The sequence below is a fragment of the Simochromis diagramma genome, unplaced genomic scaffold, assembly GCF_900408965.1.
Source record: "Simochromis diagramma unplaced genomic scaffold, fSimDia1.1 OVJJ01000483.1, whole genome shotgun sequence".
Classification (NCBI taxonomy): Eukaryota; Metazoa; Chordata; class Actinopteri; order Cichliformes; family Cichlidae; genus Simochromis; species Simochromis diagramma.
Genome location: NW_024386835.1, coordinates 4,266,521 through 4,283,760, shown reverse-complemented (window position 1 = coordinate 4,283,760; position 17,240 = coordinate 4,266,521). Strand labels below are relative to the sequence as shown.

At 42.6% G+C, this 17,240-nt stretch overlaps 1 protein-coding gene across 2 annotated transcripts in view; it reads right to left on the bottom strand.

Moving 5' to 3' along the window:
• Positions 1–15,324, bottom strand: part of foxp4 (forkhead box P4) — an 89,365-nt gene extending 74,041 nt beyond the window's left edge. Inside the window, exon 1 of one of the 2 annotated variants that reach the window (XM_040029256.1) lies at positions 9,205–15,324. In XM_040029256.1, the coding sequence (XP_039885190.1) occupies positions 9,205–9,207 (3 nt within the window). In that variant the 5' untranslated portion in view covers positions 9,208–15,324. The remainder of the gene's footprint in view (positions 1–9,204) is intronic. The other variant, XM_040029257.1, reaches the window with a different exon arrangement.
• Positions 15,325–17,240: the final 1,916 nt, after the last annotated feature.

Below are 17,240 nucleotides of genomic sequence, written 5' to 3'. Positions count from 1 at the left end.
TGCACACAAAGTGAACAAAGTGTGCGTTTTTCTTTGTGGGACTCTTGTGGTGTTTCTCCACCCTCCTCCACCTCCTCTGAACAACAGATTTGGGCTTAGAGGGCAGCTGCTTGTCCCCCCTTCCCTAAAACCCCACTATGTTACTCCCCTTGAAACCCTTCCACACCGTCTCGATTCCCAACAAAAGCCCAGGAGGAAGCCTGTTGTTTTCAACTTGTTTTTGACACAACTATGAATGGAAAAGTTCAAACTGTTCACACACACACACACATACACACACACACAAAAAATCTGCATTTTATTTTGTCCAATATTTTCCTGTATCGTTACTCAGCACAAGTTTCCAGAGCCTTTAAAACACAGCAATGCAAAGAATAAAAACAGCCACGTGGCCTGTTTGTTTATCCATCTGCGGAGCTGCTCCTTGCCCTCCATGTACCAGAAATAAACCCTGCATTAGACAAACTGGCAACAAGGGTTTGTAACAACACACACCGCAATATAAAAAGAGCCATTAGAAAATACATGACTATATATATTTAAAAGAGGTAAACATTGCAAGCTATTGCAACACAAACACAAAAAAATGACACCAGGGGAAATACTATCGAGACAAATCCACTCAAACACACTCAACCAGTGTCTTGTGGCACGTGTAAGTGAGCTCACAGAGATGTTTCAGTGGAGCGAACGCTACTGTACGTGCGTGTCCAGTTACGTAAGACGGCGAGGCCTAACCTCTATGTTTGAGTGTGTCTGAGTGTTTGTTTGTGTGCGAGTAAGTATTTTTGTGTGGAGGGTGGTGGGGGGGCTGTGTGTAACTGGAGCCAAACTGTAAGCCATATGCCGCTCTGCCTTTGGTCCCACCCCCTTACCAGTCATGCACAAGAACACACAGACAAGCACGCACACACACACACACACGCTTGCCCCCTCATAAACACACTTGCATGTACACACGTGGGCTTCTCTGCATGAAAAAAGAAAGGCCCTCCACTTCATTAGGAAAGTAAACACAAGTGCTGTCTGAAGTGGCTAATTAGAGACTAATTACTCCCTGCTCGTTACTAATGCAAATTAGATTATGCTGCTTAACTTCGTCGTGTCCACAACGCTGCTGTTAATTGAGGCCTTTTGAAATTAAATTACCCGCTAATTAGCATATCAAAACCATTAATTCTGAGCAAGGCGGGGGAAAAAAAACAACAACAAATGCCAAGTTTTGCTAATGAGTTTTGCTAATTGAATATGTACGCTCAATACAGGGGCTTGTGCCAGGAATACCTATTCAGCTGATCAGCACGCTCGTGCCTCTGTGTGTGTGTCTGGATGTGTGGGTGCGTAAGCAGCCAGACAGAAACACCATGCATCATAAGAGCAGCATATAATTAAAGGAACCATTCCATCTCTCCAAACGCTTTGTCAATATTTCCCTCTGAACGCATGACTCCACTGATGTTCAGCATGCAGGGAGCGAGGGATATAGCAGAGACGCAGAGAGAGGAGTACGAGAGGGGATGGATATTCATCTCATGAGAGGCAAAAGAGCCACTGAATGTGGAGTGTGTGTGTGTGTGTGTGTGTGTGTGCTGCAGTGGCATGTGAGCACGGTTTGCGTTTGTCCAAGCTGTAAGCCGTCTTTGAAGTAAAGAACTCTGTCTCTCTGATGCTCTCCCAAAGCCCCAGACCCCCTGCCAGCTCTATCTCTGTGCTTCCCCCCGGCCACCTCCCTTTCTTTAACTGGCCCCTCTTCACCTCTGCTACAGTACCTGTCCAATTAGGGAAACACACACACACATACATGTGCACACAAATGGATACACGCAAACACTTTATGGCCACTAGCAGGTGAACAGCGTAACCTTTCCTTCACTTGAAAAAGCTGCATCTGTTTTTTTCCCCTCTCTCTCCAAATTAAATAGATGATTTCAAACTTTGCGGATTAGGCATGGTGTGCATATTCATGGGCGCGCCTACCTGCCTGCCTATGAATAAGAGAGGCTACACACGGAGAAGCCAGGAGCTATTAGCTACTTTAATCTGCTGACGAAATAAAAGAATCCCACATCTAAAGATCCATCTCAGCTTTACATGTAAAACGAGCTGAAATAATGTCATTCTGAGCAACTCGCCTTTCCTTTTCCTAAATATCTATCCAATCAGGGCGCGTGAAAAGCCCCATTCAGGTTGGCCCTTATAAAAGTTTCATCTTATTACACTTTCCAACTCTCTTTTCATTATCCCTATAATGGCAGATGAAAAAAAATTGAATGGTAAAATTGAGAGGTAGCCATACAAAAAAATTAAATAACCATGATAATTAGATGTAAAGATATTATAATTCCTTTAACAGGATGCATAGAAACTGCTGCTCGACAATATTTGCCCTAATTGCTAGAATTATCATATTAACCAGTTACCATTTGGGTAAGTTGATTAAAAAATTGATTATTCGTCTATTTCTTTTAGGAGTTTCTTAATCAAAATCTAACATCCTTGAAAAATTAATTTGAAGCCGTTTCTTATCAGTTAATTAAATCGGGTTGGAAGTCATTTTTTCTGTGCGGCATGATTAGAACGGTTCTGTTCTCTTCTGTTCAGACACCATGACGTTAGAGGGGGAACTTTTCACTGTCTCATCAAACATTCACAACCACAAGAATAGGACTTCTTTGAAGGGCCCGTCGCCTTTTTTTTCCCCCTACCAAACCTCTGCCTTTCTGATAAATTGTGCTATACCCAATAGATCTTTCTTTCTCGTTAACACATTCTCATTAACGGACAGAGAAAGCGAAAGGAAAAGGGGAGGGGAAGAGAAAAGGAGAGTGCCGGGGAGAGACAGAGGGGAGCGGGCGGGTGGGTGTGGATGCTGAAGGCGGGTGGGGGGGGTAGAGAAAAAAAAAAGAGGTGAAAAAAACAGGGCCGAAAAATCTAAATCAATAGCAGAGATAAAGTCAAAGAGAGAAATGAATACACTGACAGATTTTTAGTGCACACTGATGAAAATTAAATAGTGTAAAGACAACAATGAAATGTTGCCTGGGTGACAGCCTTGAGGTGGCCTGAGCTGAGACTAAACAACTAAAGCAGGAGCTAAAACAACACCTGCTTTTCCTAAAGGGAAAAAAAAAGAAAACCTCTATCCAACCATGCTCGCTTTAAGTCAATAAATTTGAGAAATCCAAGTGTCAGTTTTGACATTTTTGTAAGACAGATAAAAAAAAAAAAGAAGAAGAAAATGCTACAAAGTGAATGGTAATAAAAAAATGATTTAGTGATACCTAGAACAGATTTCACTTCAGTTTTTTTTTTTAATTCAGATGTGCAGCTTAAAAAATACACATTGGAGGTTGACGTCACTTCAGAAAACTAGTTTTCTATTTCCAGAAGAAGACTAATTATGAAGCTCTGCCCCTGGGAAAGAAAAGCCCCTCTTGAAGGAGAGAGCGAGAGAGGAGAGAGAGAGTCCATTCAGGGCTGGTATCGGTGGAATATAAGTTTGTCTCTCTCTACTTCAGAAAGCAGCAGAGCAGAACGGAACAGATACAGCGGGCTCCTCTCATCTGTCCATCCCAGACTCCTTGGGGAGGTATGGGAGGATTGGAGAAGGGTAGAGGGGTGGAGGGGGTGAGGGGTGGTCAAAAGGAGAATTAAAAGGAGAATCAGTGAGGATACGGAGCAGTATGGTGAGTCTCTCTGATTGGATGATGAATTGAATGATTATTAGAGCCTGGCTAGTAAAGTTGCACGAAAAAAAAAAAAAAAAAAAACTCAGTTCATCAGCCAATCAGCCAATCAACCAGCTCCCTCATCAACCAATCAAACCCCCGCCCAGGGGGGAAATGGTAGAGGTGTGGGTGTTCGTTTTTCTTCTTCTTCTTCTTCTTTTTACCATCTGCCTCTCTGACCATATTTTTCTCTCTTTTTTCCCCTGTTACAACACATTACACTGTCTTTGGTACAGCTGCCCTCATCTTTCTCTGTGGGAGACGCAGAATTCTCAAAGCCACAATTACCGCACAGAACTATCAATTTCCCCTTCAATTAACCCTGTGGGAAGAGAGGGGACAAAGGAGCGGACGGAGAGGGAAGAGAAGGGGATGAGAAATTCAAATTTGGGATGAAGAGGACCTCCTCCCACTATGGTCCCCCTCAACACACACACACACACCTCGACAACCCCTGATGGTGCAGTCACGTGATTGGGCTGAGAAACTAGAGATCTGCCCCTCCTCGGGATGAACTTGACCCCGCGACTGGAGGTCAAGCAAGTTACTAACAGCACAGGACCCCTATCCTCATTACCAGTAAATAGTCCCAGCCAGTGCTCTAACAAATAGGAGTGTATGTTAATAACCAGCGCCCAGTCCACAGCGCAGATCTGTCAAGAAAATTAAATAAGACAAAAATAAGGGAAAAGATAGACAGAAGTCAGGCGGAGTAGGAAGAAAGAGAATATAAGGAAAGAGAGGGGAGGGTGAAAAGGAAAGAGGAAAAAATGGGGAGGGATTAGGAGGGGGCGTGAGTCAATGGTTGTGTTTCTTAGATCAGCGACTAAGGGCCTGTGCCCCATAACAACGGACAACTGTGATGGCATCCCCGCTCTCTGTGCTCTGCTCCCCTTTCCTTGTCTTTGCATTTTCGCGTCCCTTCCCACCTCCTCCTCCTCTTCCACCTCCACCGTCTCTCTCTCTCTCTCTCTCTCTCTCTCTCTCGCTGAGCGAACCCCTGGGGGAGCTGCTCAAACCAAACCCAGCCTTCAGCAAAGTTTCGCAGGCAAACTTTTCACAAAGCCCCCAGAAGCCGTACGCCTGCCTGACACCACAAAGCATGCCAGGGTTTCATTGCCACTCACCCTCCCTCCTGTCCTCGTTTTTGTACTTTAGTCCTTCGTTCCTCCCTCAGTCCCCTCCCTCGTTTATGCTAACTACTTTCCGAGGCTAATGCGCTGTTCCTGACTGACCTTTAGACAATGGAAACCTGCAGTAGCAGAAGTTACCGATTAGGGCTACAGGTTGCATACGGCAGCACTGACCTTCAGCGGGAAAAATCGGCCTTGTGGCATCTGCTAATCTCACAACCCTACGGCTACTATTCAAGCTCTTAATCTTGGATGAAAAAAATATTCTAGTGTTCACTCCAGTTCTTAATAAAAAAACACATCATTCTGGAAATAATAAAGGCAAAATACAAAGCAGAAATCTATTTTTTTCCTCCTCTATGTTGTTTTTGTCAGAGAATCATTTCTAAGGTCTGTGTATCTTTACAGTGCGAGGGACAACCTTTTGTCCAGGGACAAGTAGGTGGGCTGACAAAACACTACAATATTTTTTAACAATCCCAAAACGGACTGAATAAAATTTTCAGATGTATTTCAACACACCGACATAATCCATTCAAAGAGTAGAAGCACAGTTGAATAAGTTTGCAGCTAAAAATGCCGTTTTTTTAAAATATAGAATAAAGTAATAGTTGCCTGCCTTTCTTGCATAAACTTCCATAAAATGTTTCTTTTAAAAAAAAATAGATGTACAAAAAAAAAAGAAGAAAAGAAAGGCACGGGTTATTATAGCTGTTTTCTGTAACGTTTTAAATTTGTTGTAAAAGCATTTTAGTCATTTTGAAAAATTCTCACTCACACGCTTGTCATTTCAGTAATCCGGAATAAATTATAGCTATTGAAAAGGGGCCCAAGCAGAGGTAGCAAATGTTGGAGTTAAACTGTGATGACATCTTGGATGTAATGAAGAGGCTGAGGGAACACAGAGCTGTGATAATTAGACACCGGGCTTGACAAGGAGAGGAGGAGAGTACCGGAGAGGGAGAGTGCGGATGGGGGGGGGGGTAAAAAAAACAACAAAAAAAACACATGAACAGGAGAAAGTGCAACACAATAAGAGGCAAGAAGGAGAGAAGACAGACAGCAAGTGTTGAGTCCTTCACACTGAGCGACTATTGGAGCTCCAACAGGGAAAAGAACACTTTTCGACCAACCATGGACCCGAAGAGAAGGCAGCCCTAGCAAATGCAGGCACGCATGCTGAGTATACGCGAGTGCCCTTCTGAGTGAAGCAAACCTGATAGATTTGTATAACAGCCTGTTTAAAACACACACACACACACACACAAGCAGAGCAGAAGAAATTGACTGTTTACTGCAATCTCTATATATTTTTTAAAAAAGACCTGATTAAATGTTCTTCTTTTTTTTAATGAGAGACACATGTGTCTCATTAAAAGTCAACCGAAACTGTCTGTGAAGGCGGAAAAAGTGTCTGTGTTTAAACATTGTGTTGTCCCTTTGTAGATACAGCGAAACAGTGAGAATGTGACAGAAGTGTATTCGAATGATGTATTCTTCTTTTAATCCAAGAAAATATGATTTTAATTAATTTTTTAAAGCCTAAACTAAAGCTTCTCTCTGTTTTTCATTTTAAATCTGAAGTCGATGTACTGAACTGGAAGAAGAAAAAAAACTACGGCACATGTAAATTCTTTTTTTTTTTTAAAGTGTAGGTGCATTTTGTTAAAACAAAAAGACCCAACTTCTTCCAACCAATATCACGTTTCCTGCTTTTCCACTTGTGTTTGCACCTTGTTTTTTTCTCATCGCTCTTTGCTGTCTTCTTCCCCCCCTCCAGACAGTTAACGCTGCTTCACAGGCCAGCGGCTCACAACGCAAACACACCCACCTACATGCTCTTCGTTCCCTCTCCTCAGGAACATGAGAGCGGGCTCTAATTCACAGGCTGGTAAAGCTGTGGTGGACAGCAGCCTTGATCTGGCAGGATTAGGCTACTTTTATTTCCCCGAGAGGGAAGGAGAGGTGGAGGGAGGTGAGTGTGCATGTGTGGGGTGTGCTCAAATCCTCCTACAAATGTCAGACAATGACCGGTGACCAGGAGCCACAGAGACACACACACACACATGTGCACATACTCAAACTCACACATTCATAAACACTCCTGAGAAGGCCCAGTGTGACACCCAGAAAAGAGACTCATCACTCTCCGTCTCATCAGTCTGAGGAAGACGAGATGTGGGGGCAAGAAGGGAGCAAAGGAGGAGAAGAAGGAGGAGGAGTGAGCCAGGGGATCGAAGGAGGGAGTAAAAGACAGAGGCAGCGAGGATGGGTGGGGGTGGCGGCGGTGGTGGGGGGATTACACAATTATTCAGATAACAGCTGGGAATAATCTAGTGGCAGATGTCTCTCGGTCAACAATGCCCACCACACACAGGCTTGCATGTGTATGCGCACTAACAGAGTTTCAATGCTCAGCAAGCAGCCAAAGGGTGGAAGAAAAAAAAAACACGGCCGCTAGTGAAGCTCCAGAAGCTACTCAAGCACACAGCTCGCACAATCTGCCCTGAAAAGTTTTTTTGTTTTTTTCCTTAATTTTAAATCGGTCTTCAGTGCAGATGAAACAGCCTATAAAAATAACGAGAGGTAGCATCGTTATCGGTTAAACACGTTTTGAAAAAACATGTCGGAAAAGTAACGACCTGTTTGCTTTTCTTTCCCTCCGCGAGCTGTCTGAAAAACAAAGCCCGAAACTTGATGAATTCTGGGAGAGAGCCAGAGAAAGGGAGAGAGAACGGGGTGGAGGGTCACCCACTGACTGACAGTTAATTGCAGTTGGATGTGCACGCTTACATGCAGAGAAAATAAGGGTACGCACATGCGGACCACAACTGTGTCCTTTGCATCTATAAGCAATCCCCCATGTAGCGAACCTCTAGCAGTAGCTGTCATCCCCTCCTCTGCCTCTCACTATCTGAAAGCCCACCACAAAAGCCAGAGTCCGCACCCCACTGGGCAAAGCCTGCATAGTCTTCTTCACCTTCAGACCAAAGCAAAAAGTAAGCAGAGTGAAGCGAGAAGTTAAGAGAGAGAGTTGGCATTTGTTGGCCAAATCGTCTGTTTTTTTCCCCTATTTTACATTTTTAAAAATCTCTTTCAGAAGTTTTAAGGAAGTAAAATCAAATCTGTGCGTGAAGTTTAGAAAAGGGAAGGAAGGGGCGGCCCAGTCAAGTGGTGAGAGGCGCCGTCAATCCGTCAACCCAGGCAGCCTATTGTGATTTGGTTTAACACTGGTTAACAGCTCGTCCTGTCAGGGGATGGATCATCCCACGGCGCCTCACATGCTAATAGCTTAAGTAGGCATCCCATGTCCCCCGGAACTAATACCACAAATACTAATACCATAAAAGAGGAGTGCATGCCAGCGATCCAGCCTTACTTTCGCCTGGGTTAGCCAACATCCCGATACTTTACGGATTTGAAATATAATGAGACGCATTTGAATGGTTATTACCTCCCTGGACCAGGATGGAAAACAACAGGGACAAGGGAAAACTGCTGCAGTGCTTATTCCCTGTCATCGTGTGTTAATCCACAGTCGTTATTGTTGAGGTAATTCAAAGAATCTGATGCAAATCACAAAAGCTAATAAAAAAAAAGGTAAAATGCATCACACAAGCGCTAGATCTGAAAAAAAGAAATTATAATGTCGAAAGTAAGTAATAAGCAAAGATTTTAGGAGGGTTTTTTTGTAGGTAATACTTTATGGACTGCGCGCTACTCTGGTGTGAATCTTAGCGTTTCATCAGAGCGTTCACTCATCCTCGGCAGATTATACCGCCACAGCACCACGGACAAACGAGCACTCAAGTGCTGTTTAATGCGTCTCTACAGTCAGAGCGTTTATGAAATGTGCAAAAATGTGTGTGCGTGCATCTATATGATCCTGAGTCTTGTGCTTCACAGCTGTCACCTACCCTTCACAGCCATCCTTTCAATACACATTAAAGCAGTGCTGCAGAAAGTTTAGTCACATTGTTGCTCTGAGTGAAGCTTTCCACTGCTCCGCTCCCTCGGTTACCCGCTCGATTGACGGCTGCCCTGTCAGTTTGTCGCAGTGCTTTAGAAAACACCAACAGCTCTCTGATGAAGTGCTTACAAAAGGTCATAGGGTGGAGGCGATGGAGAGGAGGGGAGCCGACTACTGAGAGAGGGAGGCAGGGGAAAAGGAAAAGGGAGATGGGATAGAGTGAAGGAAAATCCATAACACAAATACAGCTGTCAGAAGCAATGCAGAGTTAGCGGGGGATGCAACCACTGATTTTTTTTTTCTCTTTATGAAGATGCTCCGCTTGAACACAATAGCGTTCTCTGAGGGTAATTTTTTTTCTGCTTACACTGACCATCTCAAGTGCTCCACCTGATCAGTGCCACTGACGCCACGATCTTCTGAGATCCTCCCTCTCTGTCTCTGAAATCAAACCTGATAGCGCCACAACTGCCTTACTTCGCGATCTGCTTTCAGTCCTTCGAGCTCCACAGCCACGGCCCTCTCCTTCAGCTCCAACTCTCTGCTCCACATGGCCTCAGGTGCCAAGCGCACTTTGGAGAGGCTGATCTAATGCTTCCTCAGCTATAATAACCCATGCCTATAACCCTCGTGCCGCTGTTTCCTTCACTTCGCAGAGGCTTTCTCTCATATTTTCTATCTCTCTCTCCACACCCCACCACCCTCACTCCCCGCCCATAGGAAACAGTCGCTTCCTCTCTGAGATTTCGGGTCACTCCTTCCCACATCAATCAGCTGTTAATGGGCCGGCGCTCTGTGGAGCTTTAGGAACATCTCCGGAGCCAGCCTGCATCCTAGTCATCCCAAACACAAATAGAAAAACGTATGAAACGTCTCATCATAAATGCTCTGACATGTTAATGACCACAGGCTAAACCACCGTGTCAGACAAAATGATTACCTTATCATTCACCGCGGGGGAAAGAGCGCCTAAATTTTAGAGAGGAATCCGGCTCAGCTGTCACCACATAAGCAGTGACAGCTCTTTCAAAAGCCACAAAAGGCAAAGGAAAAAGCAAGCAAACAACATCATCTCTCCTGCACAGCTGCTCAACTTGCTAAAACATCTTCCTTCTTTTGTTTTTACTTTTCCTGAAACTTCACTGTACAACACCTCTTCTGACCTGTCAACACCCCCCCCCCCAAAAAAAAAAAAAAACCACACATCTTATCTTTGAAAAATGTTTGGGACTTATTGCGCGCGCACAAACACACACACACACACACAGACAGATGTTCACGCTTTCATAGAAATTATTCAGCCTTTAACTTCTGCTAAATAACAGGTTCAATTAGAACCACATGTATAATCAGGCCTCAGTGTAAAGCAATGTGCCGGCAGTTTCACTGTGCACTCACCGACTTTAATTCACAACCAGAACATTAACCCACCCTCTGAGCTGTCCATATACAATAACACATACACAATTTCAAGAATTTTTTTAACAATGTAAAATAATTTATACTGTAATGCCAAATTGTTATTACACTTAATTTCTTTTTAAATCACAGAAAAATGTGAAAAGGGGGAAAAAACATTTCTATGAAAATCTCTGATACACCTAATTCAAATTGAAATTTTAACAAACATTTATAGAATTGCTACGATCAGCAGAATATCTCATATCCTTGTCTTTTCCGCGCTTAAAGCCCGACGCATGTTCACCTCAAATACATGCAGCCCTGCAATAATGTCAGCTTCAGGACCGACACTTGAAATAAGCCCATCTAAAAACACGCTCCCTCTCCCAGCACGGGTTTTCTTCCTTTTTTGTGCTTTTTTTTTTTTTTTTTTTTGCTTTTCTCAAATAAAGGATATCGAAAATTTAACCATTTCAGCTTTTTTTAAGCAGGTAAAGCACTAAGTGCTGCAATAGAAGTAAATCTGTGAATATCTATCACAGGTCAAACCCTACATGTATAGCAGTGTCATATACGGGTGCTCTTCAACATCACTTTGGAGCCAAAAGCCCACTCAGACTTGTGGGTTTCGGATAGCAGGAGGGTTTTAATGAAGAGAGCACGAGAGATGAAGAGACGGACAGGCGAGCCATCAATGCTACCGACGCACAGGACATTTAAAACTTGAAATAATGTCCATTTTCACTCGAGCAGGACAGGTGAATTGAGAAAAAGCACTCTCGTATACACACACTCCCGCACTCTGATATATACACTCTTTTCACACATACATTCCCATGCGCTCATGTAAGGACTCTCTGAGCGAGTTTATGGACTAACACAATCATGTTGGTGGCTTTTAATCCTGCTGAAGGGGTTTTAAAGCGCACGAGATTCAAAGCCATTACTACCCGTCTCTAGACGGTCTCGCACATGACTCTTCCAGTCACACCCCGGCACACGATCACATACTTGGGACCAAGCTGAAAAATAAAATATCATCATTTAGGAAAGGTGTCAGAAAGCATAACAGAGACAACTGTGCATCTGAAAGCGATTAAAAATCAGCAGTATGTGAGAAACAGGACATGGAAAAGACACAGCTGCTGGGAGGGAGGAGAGAAAAAAGAAGAAAAACACCACCAAAGACGGGAAAAAGTGTTGATGCAAGTCAGATGAAAAAAAGGTGGCAATGCCAAGCAAACACACAGACACAGGCAAACAATAGCCGACAAAGAGCAGAGAGTCAATCTGCCTTTGACACCTCTGGCTTCCTGCACACGTACACTCTTTTTACAACAAAAAAAAACTAAATAACTACTTCTGCCTCTCAAACACTCTTTTGTTTCACTGTCTCTTATTGTGTTTTCATGAAAAGCCTGTCACTAATGTGATAGCCTATCAATGATAAGCATTACACGAAAATGATAACTTCACACCGATTTTTTTTCAGGCTTTATGTGGTAGGCAAATGTTTTTTTTTAAAGGAGAAGAAGAAATAAAAACAATCCTGTACTCTATTCTTCAGCAGTGTTTCACACTTCTACTTGAGCTCCATGAGGCTTCTTCTTCATAACGCGGTCACTTGAAACAGAAACTTAAAAACAGCTAAAACTGTGTAGTAACCTGGCATGGGTGCTGAGAAGTCATAGCTCCAACTCCAAAGATCATTCTTAAACTGAGTCAACACAGCTGCTGTGCTTTTACTGCAACAAAAAGAACTTAAGCAGCTGAAAGATCAGGCAGCTGTGAAATACCTAATTTAATAATATTAATAACCTTCACAAATATAAGATTTACATTTTCCATAATTTTAGGAAACATTTTACCATATTTGGCAAAATGGTTAAGCCTGTAAAAAAAAAAAAAAAAAAAAAAAAGGTTTATCTGATAGTACTGAGTTACTGCCAGCTTGGTTTGGTCCAGTTATTCAGGATTTTAAAAAAAATATGCTTATAAAACATCTTATAAAACATGCAGTCAGCCTCTTCTACTACATTTACCAATCAACACACACAGTTTAAATTCCCTTCCAGGATAGATGGCTAAAATGAACAGCAACAGGGTTTGTATCTGCATGAAGGCCACTGTGCATTAACTATTTTAAGGTGCGTTTTCCACAGCTTGTGGTGTGATAGATGAAGATGAAATAATCTTAAAAAAAAATGAAGGAAAGAAAATCGGTATACACTTTACAGCACGGGCTCGGAGCCACCACAAAATACCTGCTTTCCTGTCTGACACCAGAACTGTGACAAGGTCATAAAACGTGATTAAGAGCTTTTTCATTCCCGCTGGATCTTCTATTAAAGTGCAATTAAAAGTATGTCATCACGTCGCGGAAATGCCACCACAGAGGAGGGTGGGAGGGGGCACAACAGGAGAGAGCGAGCGAGATAGAGGGAGAGAGAGGGAGAGAAAGAGAGAGAGAGGACACAGTAAATAAAATTAATTATGCCAAATGCCCCGGCGCCCATCAATCACGGGGCAATAATGCCCGTGTCAGGGTGAGCACCCACACGGCCTGTACGCTTTTCTCTCGGTGACAGACAACTAACAGCAACGAATTGTCATTTCATTTCGCCCTCTTTTTTTTCTTGATCTGAAGGTTTCAATCGAGAGTCTCTGTGTGCCCAGCCCGATATCTCATATTTGATAAAGGCAATTTTATTTCATGGAAATGGAAGAAAATCAAAAACCCTCAAAAGACAAAAAGATCAGCAACTTTGTTTCAACGGCCCAAAAGTTGCTTTTGTGCTGCACGCCGTGCACACAAGAAAATCCACATTAAACGTTTTTATCTCTGCAGAATACTTTTCTTATTTTTTAAAACAAGTCGCAGTAAATAGTTCGCGGGAAGAAAAAAGAAGTATTTTCCTTTGTGGTGCAGGCCTACTTTTAGTCGGTTTATGAGCGCGAGAAGAAGGGAAAAACATGTGTCACACAGAGGTTGTGTTCAATTTCTTAAAAAAAAAATTCTATGTCAGTAGATTTATTATATTATAATCTAGAAAGTATATAACGTGCATTCTTTTTAATTAAATCACTTTAAATTACAGATTCTGAAAAAAACCCTAAAACGCGTCAGGGTTATAATGTACGTAAAATCACTGTCCATAATCCTGCTTATGTACATAAAGCGTTCAAAAGTTCACGTTGAAACTGGAACTGGAAGTTTTACAACGCAGGGAGAAGTTTTCCTCCACGTTCAGCTGGTAAAACGTCCCTCTCTAAAGAACAGAGCTGCTATTATTTAAGATATCATTTAGGATATTTAATTCAGCTCAAATAAGGAAACCACAACGGGCACCTCAAACCTCAGTGGTCAGAGAAAAGTCCTAAATCCTAAAGGCACTAATGTCCTCAGACCTTCTAAACGTGTCAATAAGAAAGTTGTTTGTTCTTTTGTTTCTTTTGTTCTGGGATTTTCTGTAAGTAAGAAGTTTAACTGCCTTTCTTTTTTATTTTTAAACGTTAATGTTTAATTGTAGGAAACTAAAGTTCAATAATAAAAGACACTAAACCCAGCTGTGAGGTAGAGAGGTATGAAGCGATGGCAAAGCAAGTGGTTCTCACACGGCTGCCTGTGACCGTTCGTGTAAAATTGCCACCACATAAGCCACGTCCACGCGTATGATCAAATATAACGAGCGATATCAACAAGTTTATTCCCTACGTTTGAGTCCACTCCCGAAATCTTAGCTCGTCCTAAACCTGTGAGAAATAAACTTTTTTTCCTTTCTCTGGTCTCATAAGCGAAAACCTCGGACAATGACACATTACGCAAAAAATGGTATCCCTCCGAGTCATCCAAAGTAGGCTCTAGAGAATTTACAAACTACACCGTAATATCCAGTTAAATAAACGACGATTTAAAGGAGGCTGGATTTGAACTCTGTGGATATAGGTTGGCGTGAAACTAGTGATGAGGTAGAAAGAAACTTCGATTTTTCATTCTACTGAGAACACTGAAAGGACGAAAACAGCTGCTTTAAATATGTTTTCTTTTTTAGAACAGAAAGTATGAAAATAAAAATAAAAAAGTTTCACGCCAGGAAAAAGTCAGAGTTAGAATGAAACAGAAAAAGTACGGAGGAGGGAGAAAGAAAAAGAGAAAAACAAAAACCTCCCTAGTGTGGCCGCTGGATCGTACCTACTTTAATACTCTATCACATTATTAGGCAGACCTGGAGGAGTTTCACAACGTGCCATGAAAAGTTGAAGTGCGTCGCTTTAAAAGCGTCTAGCAGCGTGTGTGTCGGAGAGTTTCAATGGGAGCACAGAGTGAGGGGAAAGTGAGGAAGATAAGAAGAAGGGGGAAACGTGTAGATAATGCATCAACCTGTTCTCTTGGTTTCTGAAGAAGTCAACTTTCACGCCAGTGGTTGGACCATGTGGGCAGCCCCGCTTCTGCTCCTCAAACCCCGGCGCGTCCACTCTCTCGCGGCGACAAAAGGGGGGACACAAACCGAAGGGACGTAAAATTTAAAAAAAAATATAAAAATAAAAGTGGAAAGAAACAGAGAGCAGAGAGAGACAGAGAAATCTAGGATCTAAGACGGCAGGACCATTACTTTAAACGACCAAAAAAAAAAAAAAAAAAAAAAAAAACGTGCTCGTTAGTCCTTTCCTTTCCCCTTTTGTGTGCGTCCTCTCTCCTCGGAGTGGCCCCTCTGGAGTGAAGTCAGAACAATACTGCCGCTAAAACTCTGGCACTGAGCGCAAGTTGCCGCGGAGAAACAACGCAGCTTCTCGTTTCTGTTTGTTGTTTAGTTGCCTCCGCTTTTTTCTCCTCTCCCCCCAAGCCCCAGCTCTCTCCTCAGCAGGCTCACTCAGCGCGTATAACCTCTCCAACGGTCTTCACTTTTTTGCCATCCCGTCTGTTGCTTGCTCGTTCGCTGGAAATCAGGGTTGAATCACTGGAGCTGTATGTGTGTACGAGTGTGTGTACGAGTGCGGAGTGTGTGTTGCGGGAGGACAGTTTGCTGTGCTACCGTAATGCCTCTAAAGCAGGTGCGCGTTTTCGTCCTATCCATGCAAAGCCCCGGCGCATAATAAAACAGCAGCCAGTGAGAGGCATCTCTCCGTCGCTCCCCGGAGAAGTGTGCGCGCGTGTGTGGGCGTGCATGCGCACGGATGAGGGAAGGCACTGATCTTTTGACCTCGCTTTTGCATCCTGGTTGAGTTGCGCTATTGTGGCGGCAGAGAGGAACAGATGTTATCCTGCGCAAAGTTTGAGCTCCCAAAAAAAAAACCCCACCAGTAACAAAGAACGATCGTTTAAAACAGGACAAAGTCTGCCATGAAATGATCGCTTTTTCTACGTGTCTGCATGTCAGAGTTACGAATGTATCTGTAAATAAAAAAGTAAATCGTAAAAAGAATAAATAAACCTTGCAAACTTAAAAAAAAATGGCAAAATTCTCCATATAGCTTCTTTATTGTCTCTTAGATGCTTGTTCCTCTTGACTTTTGTTAATGTAATTTCATTAAAAAAGGTTTTTATGCCAAATAATATCCTATATGGATTTATGTCGGAAAGATTTATGCCATCCTAAAAAAAATAATAATAAAAAATGCTGTATTCCTAAAATAAAAACAGGTATAAAATCCGTTTTAGTAGGTTCACTCTTGTTATGCACTTCCCTTCAGAATAGACAGTTATATTGTGATTAGATAAATTTTACTGTCTGCCTACCTCACTGTGTCCTTTATGTATTTTGGAAGCTTGACAACTCCTTTTTGCAGAGTTATTACCAGCTTCCCCCCCCTCCCTTGCCACCACATTCATTTACTAATTGACAGGATAATCAGTGTTGAGATTACTGTCTCTGATGAAATTTGGAAATTACATCATACCTGTCGCTGGAGAAAAAAAAAAGTGGGGGAGGAGGAGGGGAAAAAAACGAAGCTATAACTCAAAGAAAGATCAAGGAATAATTTTGCTTTGGCCATTAAATGGGATTCTGCCCTCCTGCCTTTCCTCTATCTATGCTTTTACCTTTGGAAAATGATGGCAGTCCATCACGACACCACCTAACAATCGGCCACCACTGCAGTAAATCACAACACATTCATTAACACGATCAATAGCACTAAAAATATGTGTGTCTCCACATGTGTGTGTGTCGGCGTGCAAATGTTTGGGTGTGTGTTTGCGTGTGTGAGTGTATATGAGCACCCATATATTCCTTTACTTACTCCTCTGAGCCTGACGGATTTTGCCAGGAACACTTTGTCATATGTCTGAAATAAATCTCCCGAGAATTGACGGGCGCTAATGTGAGCAACTGGATGGTGATGAGTGATGCTTTTCTAAGTGGATGTGATTAGGAAGGTGCACCTTTTTTCTTTTTTTTTTTTAAAGTTGGATCTGGAAAAACCCACGCAAGGGCTCTTAAAGAAAGTTTCTAACCCAATCCCAGCAGGGTGAACATGGTTAGTTAACATCAACCTGCATCCTGCATCTGAAAACTATGTGCGAAGCACAGCAGAGAGCAAAGAGGCTGAATCATTCTTGTGCTTGTTGTTGTGTAACTGCTGACATTTTGACTAAAGATTTCAATCACCCCCGCCTGCCTGCAGAATGATGAGTTGTGTGTTGTTGTCTGTTTTGGGGTTACAGCTGCATAAAATCGCAGGATTAAATATAAAACAGGGAAATGAGAGGACTCGGTGCTCTGCACTGCCTGAATAAAGTCAAGCCAGTCCAAGCTGACCTGGACATCTAAATTCAGTACCCTCATTCTTGTTCTTGGTGAAAGGAGGAAAACGATGTTTGGACCTCTAACCCATCTTCCATCCCATTTAGGAACCCTTCTCTCCCTGTTAATCAGGAGGAATAATTATCAAAGTGGACAGGTAATTAAATTAAAACATAAGTGGCTACATGAGCTGGGTTGGCTGTACTACAAGGTTTTCCCTGGCTTAATTAAAGAGAAATATGGGAGCGCTCACCCACAGTGTCAC